The sequence below is a fragment of the Pseudorasbora parva genome, chromosome 6, assembly GCF_024679245.1.
Source record: "Pseudorasbora parva isolate DD20220531a chromosome 6, ASM2467924v1, whole genome shotgun sequence".
Classification (NCBI taxonomy): Eukaryota; Metazoa; Chordata; class Actinopteri; order Cypriniformes; family Gobionidae; genus Pseudorasbora; species Pseudorasbora parva.
In genome coordinates, this window is record NC_090177.1 from 15,838,637 (window position 1) to 15,859,956 (window position 21,320).

A 21,320-nucleotide genomic window follows, 5' to 3' on the forward strand; every position below is an offset into this window, starting at 1 on the left:
ATCTCTGGCTAATTTGGTTCGTCAAACGAATTTGCGGATTGGATTAATATATCTGGATTAAATTATGTGAGATCACTGCTCGTGCCTGTGTTCCCTGATGATCAGCAATGCAGCGATTGGCTGGCGTCAAGACAACCTAATGAGATCATATGATTAAAAAAGCCACCTGGCAAAAAACTTGTCAAAGAAAAGAAAAAAAGAAGCTTTATAAGGAAAGACAAACCAACATAAAAGTTAGATAAATTAAATGTGCACTGTTTTGATGAACATGATTCCTAATTATTTATATTCACGATTTTATAATATTTGTACACACTTTACATTTTTATTTTAATGTTGTAATTTCATTTTTATTTTAATTTGAAGCAGATTTTTTATGTGACAATATTAATTAAAGTTTCTTAACAGTCAAGATCAAATTATCTGCATATCTTGCACTGCATTAAGCCATCCCATAATATCCGTCATCACTCACATTAATGCACGACAAAGATTAACTGCACATTTGGAAAAATAGATGCATTCAATATAAAAATAGATCTCTCTTCTATAATAATTGGTATGAAAACAACATTGTGTTAGTTAAACAACTTTTAAATTCAAACTGTATTTTATTATCTTATAGTGAATTTTTGGATAAATTTGGGTTTCCAGTTACACCAAAAGAGTATGCTGTTGTATTTGGTGCCATACCTCAACAAGTTATACAATTTGTAAGAGCATATGGAAGTGATTCTTCTGAGTCAGTAAATGTTCAAGACAGCATGTTTTAGGAGACAGTGACATTCTGAAACACAGTTGTATTAATGGATACTATAACAGGTGAAACAGTTTATTGTGGAACAGTGTATTTAGGAATATAAACTGGAATAAAGCTTGGTGTATTTGTGAAGCATACAAGTAAAAGAAGTTACATTTAAAATGTTACATGGTATATATCCATCTAAATTTTTTTTAGAGAGGTTTAATTTAGATATTGATTATTCATGAGATTTTTGTTCAATAGAAAAATAATCTATTATTCATCTCTTTTGTGATTATATATATATAGGCCTACACAAAGATTTTTTGGGTGGACATTGAATATTTCATTAGAAGGAAAACAAATGTTATATTTAAATTAAATCATTTTCATATATGTATATATTATTCCAATGAACGTGATAATAATAATTTCACCTTTATTGTACAACTTTTTATTATTTTGGGAAAATTTCATACACAAGAAGAAATGGTCAGGATCTAAGCCACATTTTATTCATTTTCTTCAGGAGACTAAGGACTATTGCACCAGTTTAAAGAATATTATGAATAAGACTTGTAATATTCTTAAAGAATATATTTTTTTAATTAATTTATCAAGGTTTGTATACTCTGGCATTTTTTTTGTTTCATTGTTTTTAATTTATTTTTTTATGTGTATTAATATATTTTCTCTGCTGTATTTAACATGTTTTTTTTCTGGCAATAAAAAAAAAAAAGATTAACTGCACAATGTAAACCTCCAATACATCTATAAAGTAATCACAATTCACAAATAAATCTCTCAATAAAATGACTCTGTCTATAGTATTATACACAAATTTTACGCAACATTAAAATATTATTTTCAAATAAACTTTTATATGTATAATTATTTTAAATTATTATTGCCCCAAGTTCAGTAATAACCTCTTGTAATAAAGTAGCAGTGGCTGGGACAGATTTTAAGTATCACCTCAAGATGCGATCTAATCCTGTTTACATGAAGTAAGCTCCCGAGCAGGTTTAAGCTGACGGACCTGTTGCTATGACAGCAAGTCCAGGGGCCTGTACCATGATGATAGATTAACAAACTCAGGGTTACAGGATTAGTTTTGAGTTGACAAAACCAAACCAATCTTTTCAGGCTTTGTTGGTACCATGATGCTGATCTTCAGCTTTCTGTGTCAATTCAGGCTTTAATCCTGAGTTAAGGTGACATCAGCAGTGAACAGCCAATCATACGCTGGGGATCACCGAGATTCACTTCTCACCAGAGAAGCAACAAGATTAATTCCGCTTTTCTGCAGAATATTACATTATTGAAATATATTAAGAATTTAAACAAACTTACACATCAAGAAGAAAATAGCTATTTATGAAAGAGGACAACTAAAAGAAAAAATATTATACGTCAATGCAAGTAAAAGTTATGAAGATAGTTTAGTTGATATAGAGAGAGAATTGAACATTTAGCTCAGTCAGCTTTTTAATAGATTTTTTAATAGCTTTGCTTATTTGTATGACTATATAGGCTATTAATATTAATTTTAACAAAGTGCCTATTAATTATAAATTTACTAAAATTATAAATGTGTAATTGATTAAGGGTATAATAATTACATAAATTATATCTAAATCATTCAACATTAATATTATTATAAATAAGCATTGTTAAAAGCCAGATGTTTTAGTCTTTAAAAACTATTTGCTATGTAGTGACCTTTAATTTGGAGTAGAAACAGGGGGAGTGGCTTTACTGCATCAGAAGTGTGTAACTTTACAACTTTACTCACAGCTGATTGGTCCAATTTCAGTTTGAGATCTCATATCCAGAACATAACCTGCCCTTAGCTGTGGAGCGCAAGTTACTATGGCGATGAACACAGCTAAAAGCCAAACCACTTTAATGGTACCTAAAACCCAGGATTGGCACAAACTAAGCTTCAACATATCTGGCTAGCCAGCTAAACCGGCTTCATGGTACAGGCCCCAGGATGAGCTTCGAAGAACCAAACAATCCGAGATCAAGCCAAATCGTCAACAATAAAATCCAGCTAACGGCCCCCTGGGGCCTGTACCATGATGGCAGTTTAACAAACTCAGGGTTACAGGATTAGTTTTGAGTTGACAAAACCAAACCATTGTATTAAAGCTTTGTTGGTCCCATGATGCTGATCATCAGCTTGCTCTGTCAACTCAGGCTTTGATCCTGAGTTCAGGAGTTTAGCTGTGACATCAGTAGTGAACAGCCAATCACACGCTGTGGAACTGAGATTCACTTCTCGCGAGACAAGCAGTGAGATTAATTTCTCTCTTCTGCAGAATATTATATGTTTGAAAAATATTAAGAATAAAAAAAATACACAGCAAGAAGAAAAGCTGTCTATGAAAGAGGACAATTTAAAGAAAAAATAGTATACGTCAATGCAAGTAAAAGTTATAAAATTAGTTTACTTGATATAGGGAAAATTGAACATGTAAGCTCAGTAAGCTTCTTTAAAAAAAAAAAAAAAAACTATTTTTAACAAAGTGCCCATTGATGATTGATTAACTAAAATGAGAAATGTGTAATTGATTAAGGGTATATTACATAAATTATATCTAAATCATTCATAATTATTTATTTTTTTATAAATAAGCATTGTTAAAAAAGCCAGACGCTTTAGTCTTTTGCTATGTAGTGACCTTTAAACATTTGCTATGTAGTGACCTTTAATTTGGAGCAGAAACAGGGGGAGTGACTTTATTGCATCAGAGGTGTGTCACTTTACTCACAGCTGATTGGCCCAATTTCAGTTTGAGATATCTTATCCAGAACATAACCTGCCCTGGAGCAGGTTAGCTGTGGAACCTAAGTTACCATGGCGAGGAACACAGCTAAAAGCCAAACCACTTTAATGGTACCTAAAACCCAGGATTGACACAAGCTAAGCTTAAACAAATCAGGCTAGCCAGCTAAACCAGCTTCATGGTACAGGCCCCTGGTGTCAACTTATGAAGACAGAACATATGAATAAAATAAAATAAAATTTTTATTTTTTATTTGTTTCTTATGCCTTAACAATAACATGAAAAAATACTAATTCAAAAGGCTTTGTTTTCCTGGGTCTTAGGAGGTTAAAATGCAAAGTAGGCTACTGAACATGAACAAAAGCTCTGTAAACAACACATTGTGTGTCCCATCAGGTAATCAAAAGTTTGCCGACTTGAACACTTGGGCCAAATACAGGAAATATGTCACGTTTATTATTTTAAACTTTGTTTATTGTTGTGTCAAAACTTATGGCCATCTCAGTTAAAATGCATTGAACTCTTTGCCAGCTTTAAATGGCAGGGTGGCTAACATTTTTTTTTTTTAATGAGCTATTCATTCCAAAAACGTTGGGACAGGTATAAGAGGCCGGAAAAGTTAAATGTACATATAAGGAACAGCTGGAGGATCAATTTGCAACTTATTAGGCCAATTGGCAACATGATTTGGTAAAAAAGAGCCTCTCAGAGTGGCAGTGTCTCTCAGAAGTCAGGATGGGCAGAGGATCCCCAATTCCCCCAATGCTGCGGCGAAAAAAAGTGGAGCAATATTAGAAAGGAGTTTGAAGTTATCATCATCTACAGTGCATAATATCATCCAAAGATTCTTAGAATCAGGAACAATCTCTGTGTGTAAGGGTCAAGGCCGGAAAACCATACTGGATGCCCGTGATCTTCGGGCACTGCATCACATACAGGAATGCTGCTGTAATGGAAATCACAACATGAGCTCAGGAATACTTCCAGAAAAACATTGTTGGTGAACACAATCCACCATGCTATTCGCTGTTACTGGCTACAACTCCATAGGTCAAAAAAGAAGCCATATTTAAACATGATCCAGAAGTGCAGGCGTTTTGTGCACAGGAAGATGTGTACAGTTGAATTGCCTTACTAGCAAGCCCTGGACAACCCTTTGACCAACAGGTAGAGGAAATAGTAGACAGGTAAAGGTAACTTAAAGATTGTATTACTTTTGGTATGTTCACCATCCAGAGGCTTATTTTAACGGATTTGTTGATATTTATTTATTTTTATCTCACTAAAGATACAAGAAATTCCTGACCTATCTACAGGGTCTTTACACTCGACATTAGAGCGTTGGGCTCTCAGTTATAGGGAAGACTTGCCAACACGTGGCAATCTAACAAATAAACAACTAGGCTGCAATGCGTGTTGTGAAAGACCATCAGGGGGCAGTAGTATTCTTTTACTTAAGCTTCCACATGAATCTGCCAGCGTCCTGACATAATTTAAGTAGGCCTATTAATGTATTATCAATATAACGTGTGTGTAGCACTCGAACATTTGCTTGTAAATAACATGTTTACATCTGCGGACTCACTGACTAAACAGATGGCTAGCTCTGTAGACAAGACTCGCATTGTGACTCGTGTAAACCTTCATAAAAATTAATTCAGAATGTGTACAGGCTAAAACAGACCTTCACTCTTTTTCAAGAGGTGGCAATATGCTCTTCGAGCTGGTTAACAACACAAAGCTTAATCTGGAATGAAGAATGGGGTCACAGACTTTAAGCCCATCGGCAAGGTTGCCAAATACTCTTTTCCCCTGCGGGAATTGACTACTTTTAACCTGTCGTCACCGGATAAAGGTTTAACATATTACATTATATTTGACTAAATGGCTGTATTGAAATGTTTTATAGAGCGGGAAAAGATAACTGACTGATGTTAAGTTTTGTGAAGGAGGGCCACCAGGAGCCTTTGAGTAATACTGCTACTGTTTTATATATAATATTTATATATAGAATTTGCAATATACACTAAATACAGTTTGTTCTTTTAGTAAGCTAAGTTTGCCGCATAGCTCTTTAAGTTATGAACATTTAGCTAGCTAACCTAAAAAATAAACAGATCTTTTATAACCATGTCAGATATTTTATTTATTTATTTATTTATCTTTCTGGACAAATATTCTCTGTAACATAGCCTAACAGGATAACATTTCAAAAACAAACAAAAAAGGGTGGTAGTGAGAGTTGATGTCAAATGATGTCGTTTTCTGAAAATGGTCTCAATGGAACTGGTGTCTTTTTTTGGGGAGTTGAGAGAGAACATACTGATGGGTGGAAGATGACTGCAGGGACATGGTAAATTAAGAAAAATGAATTCTCTTTATGGTCAAAATGTGTAAGTGTCATAAACTTTTGTTGATCAACAAGCTGTTTTTTTTTTAGATGACCCAAAAGCCTATGGGGAAATCCTTTTTTTTTCTGAGAGAACCTGTGATGCTAACTGCCAATTTGTCTGCAAAGTGACATTATACCTGCACCACTTTATTGGGCTAGTTTTGTTAAACAGACCTGGCAACCCTACCCATCAGGTCTGATTCAACAGGAGTCCTTGAAATGTGACGGGTCCTTTAAATCACACTTAAGCCACGAAATGAGCTAAATTTCATAAGCTACATGTAAGTACTCCTTAAAGAATCAAGCCATAATTTCAATATACATTTAGATTGAACACCGAGCCTCTGTTTTGACATCAAAATTAGTCTGTAAAAACATGCATGTGGTAAAAATAACAGGCCTGTGGTACAACACTCGTCTTATCAGGATGTGGGCTTGGCATCAGCAATGTGTGAAAGTAGAAGGGAAACTATTGGGGCGAGTGTTGTTGACACAGAAAGTGGTTTCTGTATGTTTAAACACTGTTTTTCCTTGATCAGAAAATACACCAGATGACTGCTCCAGGCACTATGGAGCTCCACAGAGGCAAGTATATTTAAAATGTTATTTTGAGACAATTTTTTCTTCAAACCGTTGTGAAACTTTGACATTAAATTGTTAATAATACAGTATTTTCTGCAGATTAGGTCATGATAGTATTGCATTAATGTGAACATAATTTTTATTTTAATGTATTTTTTATTCACTGCCGTTGAAGAATTGCAGTTTCCACAATAATGATAATAATAATCAGCACTGTTTTCAACATTGAGAATATAAGAAATGTTTCTTGAGCAGCAAATCATCATATCAGAAAGATTTCTGAAGTAATGAGTAGTGATGCTGAAAATACAGCTTTGAAATCACAGGAATAAATGCATTTTAAAATATATTATTATTTTATTTATTATGTTATTTTTATTTTTTATTAAATTTTATATATATTTTTAATAATATTTCACAAAAAGAAATTATGATTTTGTTTTTAAAAAAGAGACTTCTATATAAATCTTATCAACCGAACAGTAAAGTATATTAATATCTAAAAAGGCTAATGCTGATGTTGAATGTGAATCTATGCCAAAAATAAAATATTCTTATGACATATACCGCAAAATATAACATAAAATAACTGTGCATGTAGTAGCTCTTCAAGGTATTGCATCTAATATTTTGTATCTTGCAGTTAAATGTTTTCTGTAACAACACTTGAACAGACATCAGGATGTGGTTTTTATTGTAGATTTCCGGAACACTGAAACAGCCACAAGTCTTCTAACTTGCACGAAAACCTGTTGCAAACTGCTTTTAACATCTATGATTGTCAAGTTATAGATAATGATTTTCCTATTTTGTTTTTCCCCCCCAGCTTTTGCATTCCTTTGCCTAGTGTTTTCAGTGGGTAAGTGAACTACCTGTCCTTCAAGTACCTCTCATGGAGCACATTGTTTTTTTGTGCAGGCACATCGGCCCTATTAGAGAGCATCCGAACAAGCACTCTTTTGAGAGGAAAAACAAGCTTTAACTAAAATAGTAACCTCAGGCTGCTTCTGAATGAATTCAGAGTGGTAATCATAATAAGAAGAACACCGCACTGAACTTCTGCTTCACTCATCCATCTCAGGTGCGCAGAGTAATCACCGACTGACCTGCTATCTGGATGTTCTAACACACCACACACGTGAGGGTCCGTGCACTCACATCATTCTCCCCTCCATCTCCAGTGATGAAGACCTTTACCACCAAAGCTTATCGGAAGATGACTGCAGTAGTCTTCGAAAGATGAAGGAGAGGTGTGTGTGTGCATACAGCATATATTATATTGTTTTACTTTTATACTATTTTACTCACACTTTTATTAAAATATGTCAAAATTATTTAAAAAAATACAAATAAATAATTGATTCCTAGAACTATAACTTTCCCCAGAAATCCAACTTTGAAGATTTTGCTTGGATTGGAAGTCAGATCATCAAGGTACCAAAGATTTCTACCTTCTATAGGGCAGGTCACACCATCAATGATAACTAAAATTGATATATATATATATATATATATATATATATATATATATATATATATATATATATATATATATATATATATATATATATATATATATATATATATATATATATATATATATATATAAAAGCATCCACACCAACTCAGAATATTATTGTTTATAATAAGTGTGCTGCAGTTTAGTCATCTGACACTTTAAATTTGGGGGGATTTTGATTGGCTCTCAATGTTTATTTTTGCTCAATGTGTTTGTTAATTGTCAGTTGTCTATGCCTATACCATGAAGCCGTTTTAGCTGGCTAGCCAGATATGTTTAAGCTTAGTTTGCGCCAATCCTGAGTTTTAGGTACCAGTGAAGTGGTTTGGCTTTTAACTGTGTAGAGCGCAAAGGTACTACGACTAACCTGCTCCAGGGCAGGTTATGTTCTGGATAAGAGATCTCAAACTGAAATTGGACCAATCAGCTGTGAGTAAAGTGACACACCTCTGATGGAATAAAGCCACTCCCCCTGTTTCTATGTCAAATTAAAGGTCACCACACAGCAAATGGTTTTTAAAGACAAAAATGTCTGGCTTTTAACAATGCTTATTTATGAAATAATAATTTTGAATGAGTTGTATATAATTTATGTAATTATTATACCCTTAATCAATTACACATTTATCATTTTAGTTAATCAATCATTATTAGGCACTTTGTTAAAAAATTAAATAAATAGCCTGTATAAAGTCATACAAATAAGCTTTAAATCAATAAAAATAAAACTATTAAAAAAAGCTTACTGAGCTTAAATGTTCAATTTTCTCTATATTTTAACTAAACTAACTTTATAGCTTTTTACTTTCATTGACGTATAATATTGTTTCTTTAAGTTGTCCTCATTTATAGCCAGCTCTTCTTGCTGTGTAAATTTGTCAAAATTCTTAATATTTTTCAATCATGTAATATTCTGCAGAAGAGAGAAATTAATCTCACTGCTTCTCTCGTGAGAAGTGACTCTCAGTTTCACTGGTCCACAACGTGTGATTGGCTGTTCTCTACTGATGTCACAGCTAAACTCCTGAAATCAGGATCAAAGCCTGAGTTGAAAGAGAAAGCTGACAATCAGCATCATGGTACCAACAAAGCCTGAATACATTGGTTTGGTTTTGTCAACTCAAAACTAATCCTGTAACTCTGAGTTTGTTAAACTACCATCATGGTACAGGCCCGTGGTGAACTCATCTTTTCACTCTTTTTTTATTATGATTATAGTTATCGTTCTTGGTCTGAATGGGTCTTAAGATTTTTTTTTTTTTTGACCACTCTAAATGTATTTATTAAGAAAAACTCTTACTGACAGAATTGTTTTAATTAATTGCAGTGCATTGGATGAAATGGATGTCTCCGTGTATTCACAGTTCACATTAGCATCACCTGACACCAACTAAATTTGCTGTTGTTTAGGTTGGAGCTGATGTCTGCTAATGAGGGCAGTGTTGAGCATTTCGTTCAAACGGTATTGACGTACTTGAAGGACAAGAGTTTAGACGGTCTAGATGTGTCTTGGCTGGACAGCCCCACTTCTGACGTATCTAACAGAAGCAAAGAGCTGTTCACACATTTTCTGAAGGCAAGGACTACCATTTTCATACAAAACACCATTTAATGACTTTTGCTTTAAAAACAACAAATATATAAATCTTATTTTATTTATAATTTTCCATGTTGTCTGCAGAGTCTAAAACACAAGTTTGAAGAAGAAACAGATCCTCTGCTTCTGTCAGTGACTGTACTGGAGGCCACTGACCACAGTGCAGTCAGTTATGATGAACAAACACTTTCACAGTGAGTATTGTTCTTATGCATCAATCATATTGCACTTGTGCTCAGAGTTTTGTGTGTGTGTGTGTGCTTAATAGTTTCTTTCTTTTTAACAGGTATGTGGACTTCATCTCCATTCTGCCTGCTCATCTTGAAAAGGATGGACCATACATTGTAATTTGCTCACATTTATTACAATTTGCTATGATAATCATACATTTTTCGGGTTTATTATATATGGCATCCCACATGATGTAAACTAACAATAGGCCAAACACCATTTCTACCACTAAAGCATTTTCCAAGAGGAAAAATCATCGGTCTGTAACTCTTTTGTAGCATTTGTAATTCTTGTGAATTTTTGTATTAGGCCCTGGACTGTAAAACATTTCAAGTTGGTTAAACTTGGAAACGAAAGATCACCTGTGAACTTAACTTAAAAATGTTTACAGCTGATATTATGCGTTTTAGATGATCGGATGGTAGACGTAGACGAGGGGGACACACACCCATTTACCCCTGGTATTTTAATCTGTCTCTTGTCCACTTTCAACGACTTATGTCCTGATTTTTTTTTTTTTTTTTTTTTTTTTTTTTTTTTTTTTTGAGGGGAGTGTTCAATCCGACAAGCGGGATAAACGGTTGTTTTTCAAACTCCCTCTGCACGCAATTGGATAGTGCTACCACCAACCAGAGCAACATGAAGCGGAGCTAGTTGATAATTAAACTTTTGCCGAATCTGGTCGGCAAAACTCAGAAACACATCTTCCTTTCTTAAGAATGACTTCAGTGCTGTTCTTTTCTCAAAGAAAAGCTTAACTCCAAGTCTTCCAGAGTCACAGCCAAAGCTGATTCGAAAGACCGCCGTTCTCCAGCTTCTTTGTTTACAAGTAGCATGTGGAACCTCCGCAACTCTGCCGTCGCATGTTAAGCCCGCCCACCGACTCTATACACGATGTGATTGGCCTGACCAGAGTTTTTTTTTACCAGCCACAATTCAACAGAGAGTTGCTAAATGACACTCGCTGCAAATTAGATTTGCTGCCGCTAGTGTGAGTCTAGATCTAGGCTAATCTACGCAACAAAACCACCCCGTTTTCAAATACCTCTAGAAGTGGTCGAAAGTGGACAAGCTCAAAACAACCCTGTTTACACCTGTATTTAGTGTCATCCACTTGTGATCATATCGACCATAGCTCTGTTCCCTGTTAACTGGGTAGGACATTAGCATGTCAACTCTGTTTAACTCGTATTTCTTCTACTTTATAGAATAAAACAGTCCAACACTGGCAGGAACAGCAAGTTGACCTGCAAAAGCTCAATCTAGTCATGCCTGGTTTTCTCCGGAGGTCACGTCGAAGGCATCATCATAGACATCTTCCCAGACATGATGACTTGAATTCAGAGGAAGGAAAGAAGGATCACATCCATGTTTTGGGCTTATACATGGGTGTTCAGGTAGGCTATAACCATAGATGGCATTAGCTTAGAATGAATTATTAGCTGCCTCGGGGAGAGCTTAAGCGAAATGGTTTAACGATCTGAAACTCTTATCCTTTCAGGTGTGTCAGGCCATTAAAAGTGGACGAGAGCAGTTTATTACTTTACCAGTTCTTTCAGAAGAGCATAGTCTTTTCAAGGAGGTGAGTGAAGTATAGTTTTAAAGCAGTGACATAATGTAAAAGTTGTAAACTACTAGACAGATAATCAAAATATAAGTACAAGAAATTATATTGCATTTCTTATTGAGCAGGTGCTCCAGAATGGCTTTGGTGGTGTAGGGGTTGTCTTCATAGATCCAGACGTCTTCGCTAACTCCTTATGTGCAAACATTACTCAGGATGAATGGGCAATTTTTGAATCAAAAGTGATTATGTCACATCATGGGCGTGATGATCATCATCATCATCATCATGGAAGGGACCGTCACCACAGCCGCCAGCATCATCATCGCTCTTCCCATCTTCCTCATGGCTCTTCCCATCTTCCTCATGGTAGCCATGATATTGGTCACCATCACCACAGACATGGGCATCATCGCCATGAGCGTCATCATCGCCATGGTCATCGTCATCATCCTCACCATCACGCTCACTCTCACTCTCACCATCATCCAATAACTCAAAGCAACATGACCCGGGAAGAACGGCAAGGTGTAGAGTGAACTTGCATAGGATAATGAGATGCATGCAAATTTTGTGTTTGAACCTTGGCAAGTTTAAGGTTGAAGCAAAATAATACAAAACTAATACAATTTGTTTTAACTAGTATATCTATATGAATAATACAAAATTTACAATTTAAATATTACTTTTTCTGCATTACTGTAAAGAGAATGAGCATTTTTTTTTTAGCATTAATTATATCAATGACATTGCAATGGTAATGTAAAAAAAATTGTAGTGAGAATTTTTATGCACTGTAGAACTAAAAATTATATTTGCATTTCGAATAATTTTGTTTTGCATTATGGCAAGGTTTTGTTTGTTTTGCAAAAAAAGTTTTTCATGTTTTCAATAATTGCTTATTATCAGTGGTGGAAATAGCTGAGATCCATTGGGGGGACCCTAATTGGGTAGATAGCAGGACATTTTAAAACCAAAAATCCAGTTATATTTAAGTATGACATTTGCAGTGTTTGGAGGCTATTACGTAGGTAAAAAAATGGACATCATCTACATTTTTAACTAGAACTCCGTCCCTCTTTAAAAATCTGCTTCTTGGAAGCCCCCACCCATTTTCCAGCCCTGATTATTATGAGAACTTAACAGTGTAATCATTTGTGTGTGTGTGTGTGTTAAAAACAGATATTATGTTATTGTGTGTTAGAGAGCTTGATACCAGATCATTACAGCATAATGAAATAAATATGTAGCCCAAAAGTCTCAGAGGTTTCAATTTTTTTTCTCTTGGGCAATAATGCAAAGATGTAAGAGATTCATTTAGCCTACATGCTTGCGTCATTAAGCTCTACAGCTAATTGTAATTGACAGAAATGACAGTTTCACCAACAGCTTTTTAAAAACAGGTCTGGATGAACCACACTACAGATCGAGCTCTTGAGGGCGACTGGCTTCTGCGCTCAGGACTGGTAGGTGAAGGCATGGCTGGCCCAATGGCGGTGAGATCTGCTTTAGTTTATGCATGAGTAGATTTATGAGGCTATTACTTGGACGTCCTGGGGTATATCACACAAACACACACACACCTGGTTCTCCAGCTGCCTGTGGCTCAGAAGTGCAGTGGCACAGTGGGTATGTACAAGGATCCTGCTGTTTCAGGCTTTAATTGGGAGCATTTGGAGACTCATGTAAATTACAGGCCATTCTCTCCTTGTGTGAGAACATGTTCCTTAATGTCTATCTCAGCATCACAGGCTGATGATTGTCATTTAGCATATTTTAGAGAAGACTGTGTTTGTGTTTATGCACATTGCACCTTTAAAAAAATAGTGGATTTATTGGTAAATCTATACAATTTGAGTGTGACTAATTTGATTAATATTTTCTCCCATAAAACCAATTTTGCTCTTTATTTTATTTTCATGAATTAAGGAAGGGTTGGAACACCAGAGGCAAAATATCGTAATTTTAAAAAAATAAAATTAGATGGTGTTTTTTTAAGATAAATAAAGGTTTTTGTTTGTTTTGTTTGTTTGTTTTACACTGATCACAGAAATCAAAAGGCAAGTGTTTTATTATTTAGCCTACATTATCAATTCATTTTAGATTTTTTTTTTTTTTTGCACATTTGTTAAAGAGGTGATGGATTGAGAAATCAACTTTCCCTTAAGCTTTTGATTTATAAAAGGTCATGGTAATATAGGAATATCATCTAAGTTTCAGAGCTGAAAACTTCCTTGTTAGTCAAAGAAAAGCTTTTCTAGACACCAGGCCCATAAAATGATCATCTATACATCATTGCACAACGAAACTAGCCTAGAAATCTAGACGCACCCTAAGCAAATTTAATCTGCTGCAAGTGTCTAGGAACTCTCAATACCCTTCTGAGCTGTATTCCCCTCACTCTGGATGGGCCAATCACATCGTGTATAGAGTCGGTGGGCGGGGCCATAATGACGACGGCCGAGTTGCGTTTTGCGTGCTTCTGTTGTGTAGTAAACAACACAGAAACTGGCGAACGGCGGTGGTCTTTCGAATCAGCTTTGACCGCGACTCTGGAAGACTTGGAGTCAAGCTTTTCTCTGAGGAAAGAACAAAGGACGGCACTGGAGTCATTCTTAAGAAGGGAAGATGTGTTCGGAGTTTTGCTGACCCGGATACGGCGAATGTTTAATCTATCAACAAGCTCTGTTTCACCTTCGTTGCTCTGGTTGGTGTAGCGCTATCCTATCGCGTGCAGAGGGAGTTTGAAAGACAACCGTTTATCCCGCCCCTCGGATTGAGCCCTGTCTATGGTGAGTTTCCAGACCAAACATCTTGATGTGGGTCTGGCTTGTCAGGCTACAGCGAAACATGCCTCTACAGAATAATGCAGCCTTCATGTGCTATCGGAATTATCGTAAATGCCAGTAAAAACTGCACATGAACCCCCTCTGATGTCGTGTTTACCAGTGGTAAGTTTGGAAATAATTTTGATACCCAAGTTCCCAAGATATAGGCGTGGGCCGCGTGGCATAACCGTTAAAAATGGCATATGGGAGACGAATTTCTGCTGTGGCAGGTGTTATTCGTTTTTTTCCCCGCAAAGTTTTATTGTCTTGTCTTGTCGTTAAAGTAGCACATATTTACATAAATTGATAATCATTTGAAGCATATTGTGTATTTTAAACACATTGAAAATCGCATAGTTGACCATTATTGCAGAATAGTGAGCAAGTTATCTAGATAGTGTCGTACTATACAAGTATGGTTGAAAACTATTTACATTTTAGTCTTTAAGCAGCCTTACTGTGTCTACATTATGCCTTTATTGTGAATGTGATTATAAACAATATGCTTTCGTGTTGTGCTGCTAGCGTTTGATTCTATGATTTTCTGGGACCGGGGAATGACTGAAATGGTTATAGTGTTAAAATAAAAATTTCCCAAGACGCACAAATGAACCACCGGGATGAACCTGGCGTCCTCCATTCTTTCCGACAACAAACATGAACATGAACATGAACACAACAAGCTCATAATCACGACTTCTGAAGTGTGAAGTAGGAAACTTCTGATAGCACGTGTAATTCAGTGCTCTGCCCACCGACTCATGGAGCTTTTCAAAGCTCTAGCCAGTAACAGTAAACGTGTGGAAGAAGATAGCAAGATATTGTGGAAGAACACAGTCGCTGCATTTAAAGGTGCACTATGTAATATTTTTGCAGTAAAATATCCAAAAACCACTAGGCCAGTGTTATATATTTTGTTCAGTTGAGTACTTGCAATATCCCAAATGTTTCCAACTATTTGTAAATTGTGAGAAAATTGCTATTTTAACCAAGGACGTTTCAGCATAGCGTTTGAGCGAGTCGCCTGTCAATTGCGTCATATCTGCGTTACCCTCGGTTTTATTCTGCAGAAGCACTTTTCTCTTAGCAGTGTGAACAAGTCACAGCAGCGCCGAGCGAACACACAGAGTAACGGCATAACAATTTTAAACACACTTAAATGTATCTAATATGATAAACATAGCTGCTTTACCTTATAATCATGACCGGAAAAAGCGGAAGTGCGTGCACCCGGGGACTGTGTCCTGTCCCGTCATAAAAAAATCCTGGTACTCGCGAGCCGTGTGTTTGTATAACAATCGCTCCAGCGGCTGTGCTCAGCTCCAAAACACTCGGTCCTGCTCTGCTTTACACTACAGTAACGTTAATAAACGCATCCATCAACATGATTTCTGCCCGAGTCCTATTTTCCACTGGCTGTGAGGTGAAGACCACATGTCTCAAGATACTGCGCTCACACTTGGCATCATCAAACTACACATTTGTTTTGAAGAGGCGCCCTACAGTGGACGGAAAGTTGCATAGTGCACCTTTAAGCTTCCTTCGGATCATAATATTAGGAATGTGTGATGCTTCATTTATTTTTAATGAAGTTTTAGCTCACGTGGGGAAGACATTCGTGTGTTTGCTTCATTTCACTGCAGAATCGTTTGTAAACAAGCCTCAAGTGCTGGATTTGCAGACATATTGAGATTAAAATACAACTTATATGGGATCCGACTTATATGGGATCCGACAGGAATGGTGCAACACACTTATGTGAGTAATATGTTTTTATAGGTGATAGTATTGCTATGTTATAGATTGTTTTGATTATGTGTACCCAGGGCTGTGTGTTTTTTTTTCCGACAGGCTCCGAAAACATAAGCCTATCGGCTAGCCGATGAATCTCAAATAGTGAAATAATATTCCTTTTTTTTTTCTGTTCACTCTTGACTTGACATTTGAAGGGCGCGGTTCGTGCTTATATCCACCAATCGGTGGGCCATGTAATACAAAACTAATATTCCAATAATTCGCAGATGGATGATAAATAAATCCTTGTGTTTGTTTGATAAAGACGTTTATGAGCCCTGTGATCGAGCCGCTTTCAAATCCCTCCGTCATGCGAACTGAACTGACAGGGGAGCTGAAGCTTATTAAATATGAAAATCTTATCCAATCCTGGCCTTGGACGTTAGTCTCCAGTGTGTCACTCCCATCAAAACCCAGCATTCAGAAGAGAGCCTCAAAACCAGTGTAGAAAATAACCTATTACTTATTAGTTATGATGTTTTTGAATGTTAAAACTACAAAAACGTCAGTAGTTGGTGTCAGACAACAGTATAAAACATAAAATAGCCAGTTCATGACATTTTTAAACCTTGGGAAAACAAAATGAGTACAGGGACATGGTGATGGAAAAAAATATGAGATGGGAGAATTTTTTTTAAATGCTTTTGCGCTTAGTCGCAAAATGTTTTGTTCACCCAAGAAACTTTGCACTCGCTCGCAAAGAACACAAATGTTTTGTAAGTATACGTTTTGTATCTATATTTATCCAATTTCCATCCATTTATCCATCCTTCCATTTGTATCCATCCATCCATGTCAGATGAAGGTGACAAGAAATTGTGCAGGCATGATAAAATAAAATGAAAATGTGCAAAACAATTTAGATTCAAACCATTTAATATTATTTAATTGACTATTCAATTATGCCTTTTATTTTGAGTTTCTAGTTGACATCTTTTTCATAACGGAAAAGCGACACATTTGTCATGATACTTGACAATAACCCTGCAGTACAGCTTGCCTTTAACAGTTTAATGTAAATTATTTCCCCTCATTTATCTCGTCTGCATGACATATTTGACTCAAAATGTCTTTAAAAAAGTTACAAGATTATAAATCAATATCCAAGCGTGAGCAAATGATCCATATCCTACTTTTCACAGCTATTAAATTAAAGTTCATGCCAGGACACTGTGAAATAGCAAAAGCAGGCAACAATTTAACTTCTGAACCATTTGTCCATTTTCTGTCAAGTGAATTAGAGAAGGGGAAATTGGAAACACAAGATAATTGTCTTTTGGAGAACGTTTTTGCCTTGTGTCATTTTAAAAAGATACAGTATAGCTCCAATGAGTGTTTGAAGTTTATTAATCTATAAAACTCATACGCAAGGCTGAAAACAAACCAACAGAACTGAGATATGTTCCTCTCTGTCCTTTTTATTAAAATGGAAATTCTAATTTGTAGCACCCTAACAAGCAGCTGACCATTACAGCATAAACAAACCACTTCAATTTAGCCAGACTTGCAGATGACACATAGAAACAAATCTCAAACAGCCTTTGGACAGTGATCAACTAGTGTGATTCATCTTAAAGATCTTCTGCTGACACAATCTATTGTTTACAGAATATGGTGCTATAAATCTTTGCGCAGCGCTGGCCATTACAAACCAACTCTGGACATTGCTGGTCACTGTTGGCTAATATTATAATTTATGTCGTCCATTGTCTCACTCCACTGGGCTGATTGCAAATAAATGTTCCATAAATGGTATTAGTAATTTAGGCCTAAAATTGCAAAGCCTCTGCATTTGGTCAGAGGATTCTTAATTACTTAAAGTCCACTTCAGCAACTGGGCCATGCATCATATAGCACACAATTAAATCTGTTGTCTGTTTGCTCCAATATGAGAAATTATGAGTTGATCCTGTAACAACATTCCTCTTTAAAAAATATAGTCCCAAACCAACTCATAAGTTATCCATAAAATCAGAGGGAAATGATAGGAGAAAAACAATGTAGAAGCACCTAACCCTTAGACTGGGTAAACCCAGCCTGATCTGCCGGTGATTTGATTTCGCCCGGCAACTCAGTCTGGAAACCCATTTCTACTGCTTCTGTTACACTTTTGCGGTAACCAATCACAGACTGGCTTATCCACCTGGTGGGTGGGTTTAACATGATGACAGATAGAGAAACAATGGGTCGTTGCCTGTTGATCACACCTCTTCTGGTCTGGTTGGTTGAAGGACTATCCAATTGCGTTATTCGAATAATGCCAGTTGATCACGCCTCTTGTGCAGTAGAAAATACAGAGCAGATTCCAGACCATTGTTCAATCTTAAATTTAGCTTGGTCTGGTGATAGCCAGACAACCTAACACTGGTTGTAAGTCAAAACTTTTAAACTTTGTCCTTCAAATCTGATTGGTTGATTGGAATGTTGTTGCAAGAACAAAGATGTTGATCCAGGGGCATGTTGTACTTTGTGAATTCATTGTGATTCATGTTCACCAGCAAAAACACACAATACAAGTTTGTCTACAAGGTCTTTTTAAAGGAAGTGTATGTAAGATTGTGACCAAAACTGGTACTGCATTCACTTTCAAATGACTGTAGAGCGGTGTGCAGAGCTGGCAACCCGGATGCCGAAACACTACTGACTTTGTGATGGGTAGAGAGGTGGAGGGTGGAGCTTCAGGCCAAAACACAACATGTCAACATCAACATCAGTTAATCTCTCAACATTAGTTGAGAGATAAAACAACAACTTTTAAATGACAATATCCTGGTACTTCTACCCAAAAAAGATGTCCACATACAGCCAGTTAATAAAAATAAATAAATCTAAATATTCAAAATAAATACATTAAAACTACATAACCTAAAATGGAAATGTAACTGAAATTAGGCCAATATATTGGGCGAGATAAATTCTCTTTGTATTATTTTTAATGTTCTCTCTCCTAATCCTGTACAGCGTGACCAGGTGATGATTAATATTATTATTAATAAACTTAATGAACTCATTAATTTGTTCCTGGACTATACCTAGAACGTAATGTTTCTGCATTCAAGTAGATTGGAATTGGTGGCGTTTTCAAGATGGCTGGAGAGACTGACTTACCTTAAAGCAGGGCTGGGGAACGTTGATCCTAGAGGGCCACTCTCTTGCAGAGTTTAGCGCCAACCCTGAAAGAAAAACACTCACCTGCCTTTCACTTTAGTAATCCTGAAGACCTTGATTAGATTCAGGGCTGGAGCTAACCTCTGCAAGAGAGTGGCCCTCTAGGATCAACGTTCCCCAGCCCTGCTTTAAGGTAAGTCAGTCTCTCCAGCCATCTTGAAAACGCCACCAATTCCAATTTTGAATGCAGAAACATTACGTTCTAGGTATAGTCTGTTCAGGGTTATAGCATACTTTGATATTTCACACCTTTTTTTTTCCACACCTTTTTTACACGTAACAAATTCTCTACAAAGTGCCATCTGCCTGATTATGCACAGTGTCTCTGCCTTGACCTTTTAAAAAAAAAAAAACCTTTCAGCTTAGATCTAAAGAATGACGTTAAGAGAAATCCCTGAGAAAAGAACCCATCATCAGAGAAAAAAGAGCTGGCTTGGGGTCTTTTTAAATGTCGTTTTTTCAGTTGAGCTGAAATGATTGGCAGATGTTAGTGATATCTTCTTGTAATTAATGCACAGTCTAGCCCGGGCTTTGTTCATTGGCCGGACAGAAATTTAAACGGACTGTGTAAAGCTGTAAACAGGCTCCCGAGGGATCTCATTATGAACTATATGAAGAGGTCAATGCACACTCTGTCGCCTCCACGCATGTTAATATTGTAACATGCTTGTAGGTGCTGAGTGGTTGATTATGTAGTGGGGTGATTTCCATTATTACATTGACTCCAAAAACAGGGCTAATCAGTGCGGTTAGCCGTGTGTTTGTGTGAATAATAGCATAGCTGTTTGATGCTAACCAGCGTGATTCTGCTTTGGTGTGTGTGCCTGCATGTGTTCCCATCAGCAAATCTGACCAGCACGCTTATCTTACACATGCACACACATATGGTATCCACTATTACTGCCAATCACAGCTCTATCTCATTATATCGTTCAGCTTATATTTTGTGGTTGGCTGGATCCAATAGAACGCAGTGAGCACAGGAGGCAATGGAGGTGACACGGTGAGCCATGCAGCTATTTACTTTAGAAATGATTTCAGCTGCATCACGTGTGGTCATGGCGATGGATTCTGTGGACCACAATCTGTTCTACTAAAACTAACTAGTCAGAAACACCATCAAGTAATCAATAAAAGTTCATTTTCTCTGACCTTTAGGCCCGGTAATGAGGCAGTCATTTGAGTGCTATAGTGTTAAGTTATGTTAACCAGCAGTAGCAGAATATTTAGCTAAATTGCAAAATTTAATCATGCTTTTTTCATTCACCAAACAAGTTAAATTTGAATGAATTTAATAGAGCGCAGCAAGCACATAGGCAATACGTATATCAAAGACTCCTTTAAAAGGGACTTATATATGTATGTGTATATATACAGGTCCTTCTCAAAAAATTAGCATATTTGATAAAAGTTCATTATTTTCCATAATGTAATGATAAAAATTAAACTTTCATATAGTTTAGATTCATTGCACACCAACTGAAATATTTCAGGTCTTTTGTTGTTTCATTACTGATGATGTTGGCATACAGCTCATGAAAAACCAAAATTCCTGTCTCAAAAAATTAGCATATCATGAAAAGGTTCTCTAAACGAGCTATTAACCTAATCATCTGAATCAACTAATTAACTCTAAACACCTGCAAAAGATTCCTGAGGCTTTTAAAAACTCCCAGCCTGGTTCATTACTCAAAACCGCAATCACGGGTAAGACTGCAGACCTGACTGCTGTCCAGAAGGCCATCATTGACACCTTCAAGCGAGAGGGTAAGACACAGAAAGAAATTTCTGAATGAATAGGCTGTTCCCAGAGTGCTGTATCAAGGCACCTCAGTGGGAAGTCTGTGGGAAGGAAAAAGTGTGGCAAAAAACACTGCACAACGAGAAGAGGTGACCGGACCCTGAGGAAGATTGTGGAGAAGGACCGATTCCAGACCTTGGGGGACCTGCGGAAGCAGTGGACTGAGTCTGGAGTAGAAACATCCAGAGCCACCGTGCACAGGCGTGTGCAGGAAATGGGCTACAGGTGCCGCATTCCCCAGGTCAAGCCACTTTGGGCTACAGAGAAGCAGCACTGGAGTGGTCCAAAGTGCTTTTTTCGGATGAAAGCA

The 21,320-nt window shown here is 36.6% G+C and overlaps 1 protein-coding gene across 2 annotated transcripts; it reads left to right on the forward strand.

Moving 5' to 3' along the window:
* The first annotated feature begins 6,101 nt into the window (after positions 1-6,101).
* On the forward strand, positions 6,102-12,669 carry hrct1 (histidine rich carboxyl terminus 1). Of its 2 annotated transcripts, XM_067447203.1 has the most exons (11): positions 6,102-6,207; positions 6,466-6,511; positions 7,335-7,367; positions 7,590-7,758; positions 7,895-7,942; positions 9,438-9,603; positions 9,709-9,818; positions 9,911-9,968; positions 11,064-11,252; positions 11,357-11,437; positions 11,548-12,669. In XM_067447203.1, the coding sequence occupies exons 2-11, from the start codon at positions 6,478-6,480 to the stop codon at positions 11,956-11,958; spliced, it is 1,299 nt and encodes a 432-aa protein (XP_067303304.1). In that variant the 5' UTR covers positions 6,102-6,207; positions 6,466-6,477; the 3' UTR covers positions 11,959-12,669. The 2 variants fall into 2 exon arrangements, with proteins under 2 accessions (XP_067303304.1, XP_067303302.1); XM_067447201.1 differs by lacking the exon at positions 6,102-6,207 and having other exon boundaries at positions 6,394-6,511.
* Positions 12,670-21,320: the final 8,651 nt, after the last annotated feature.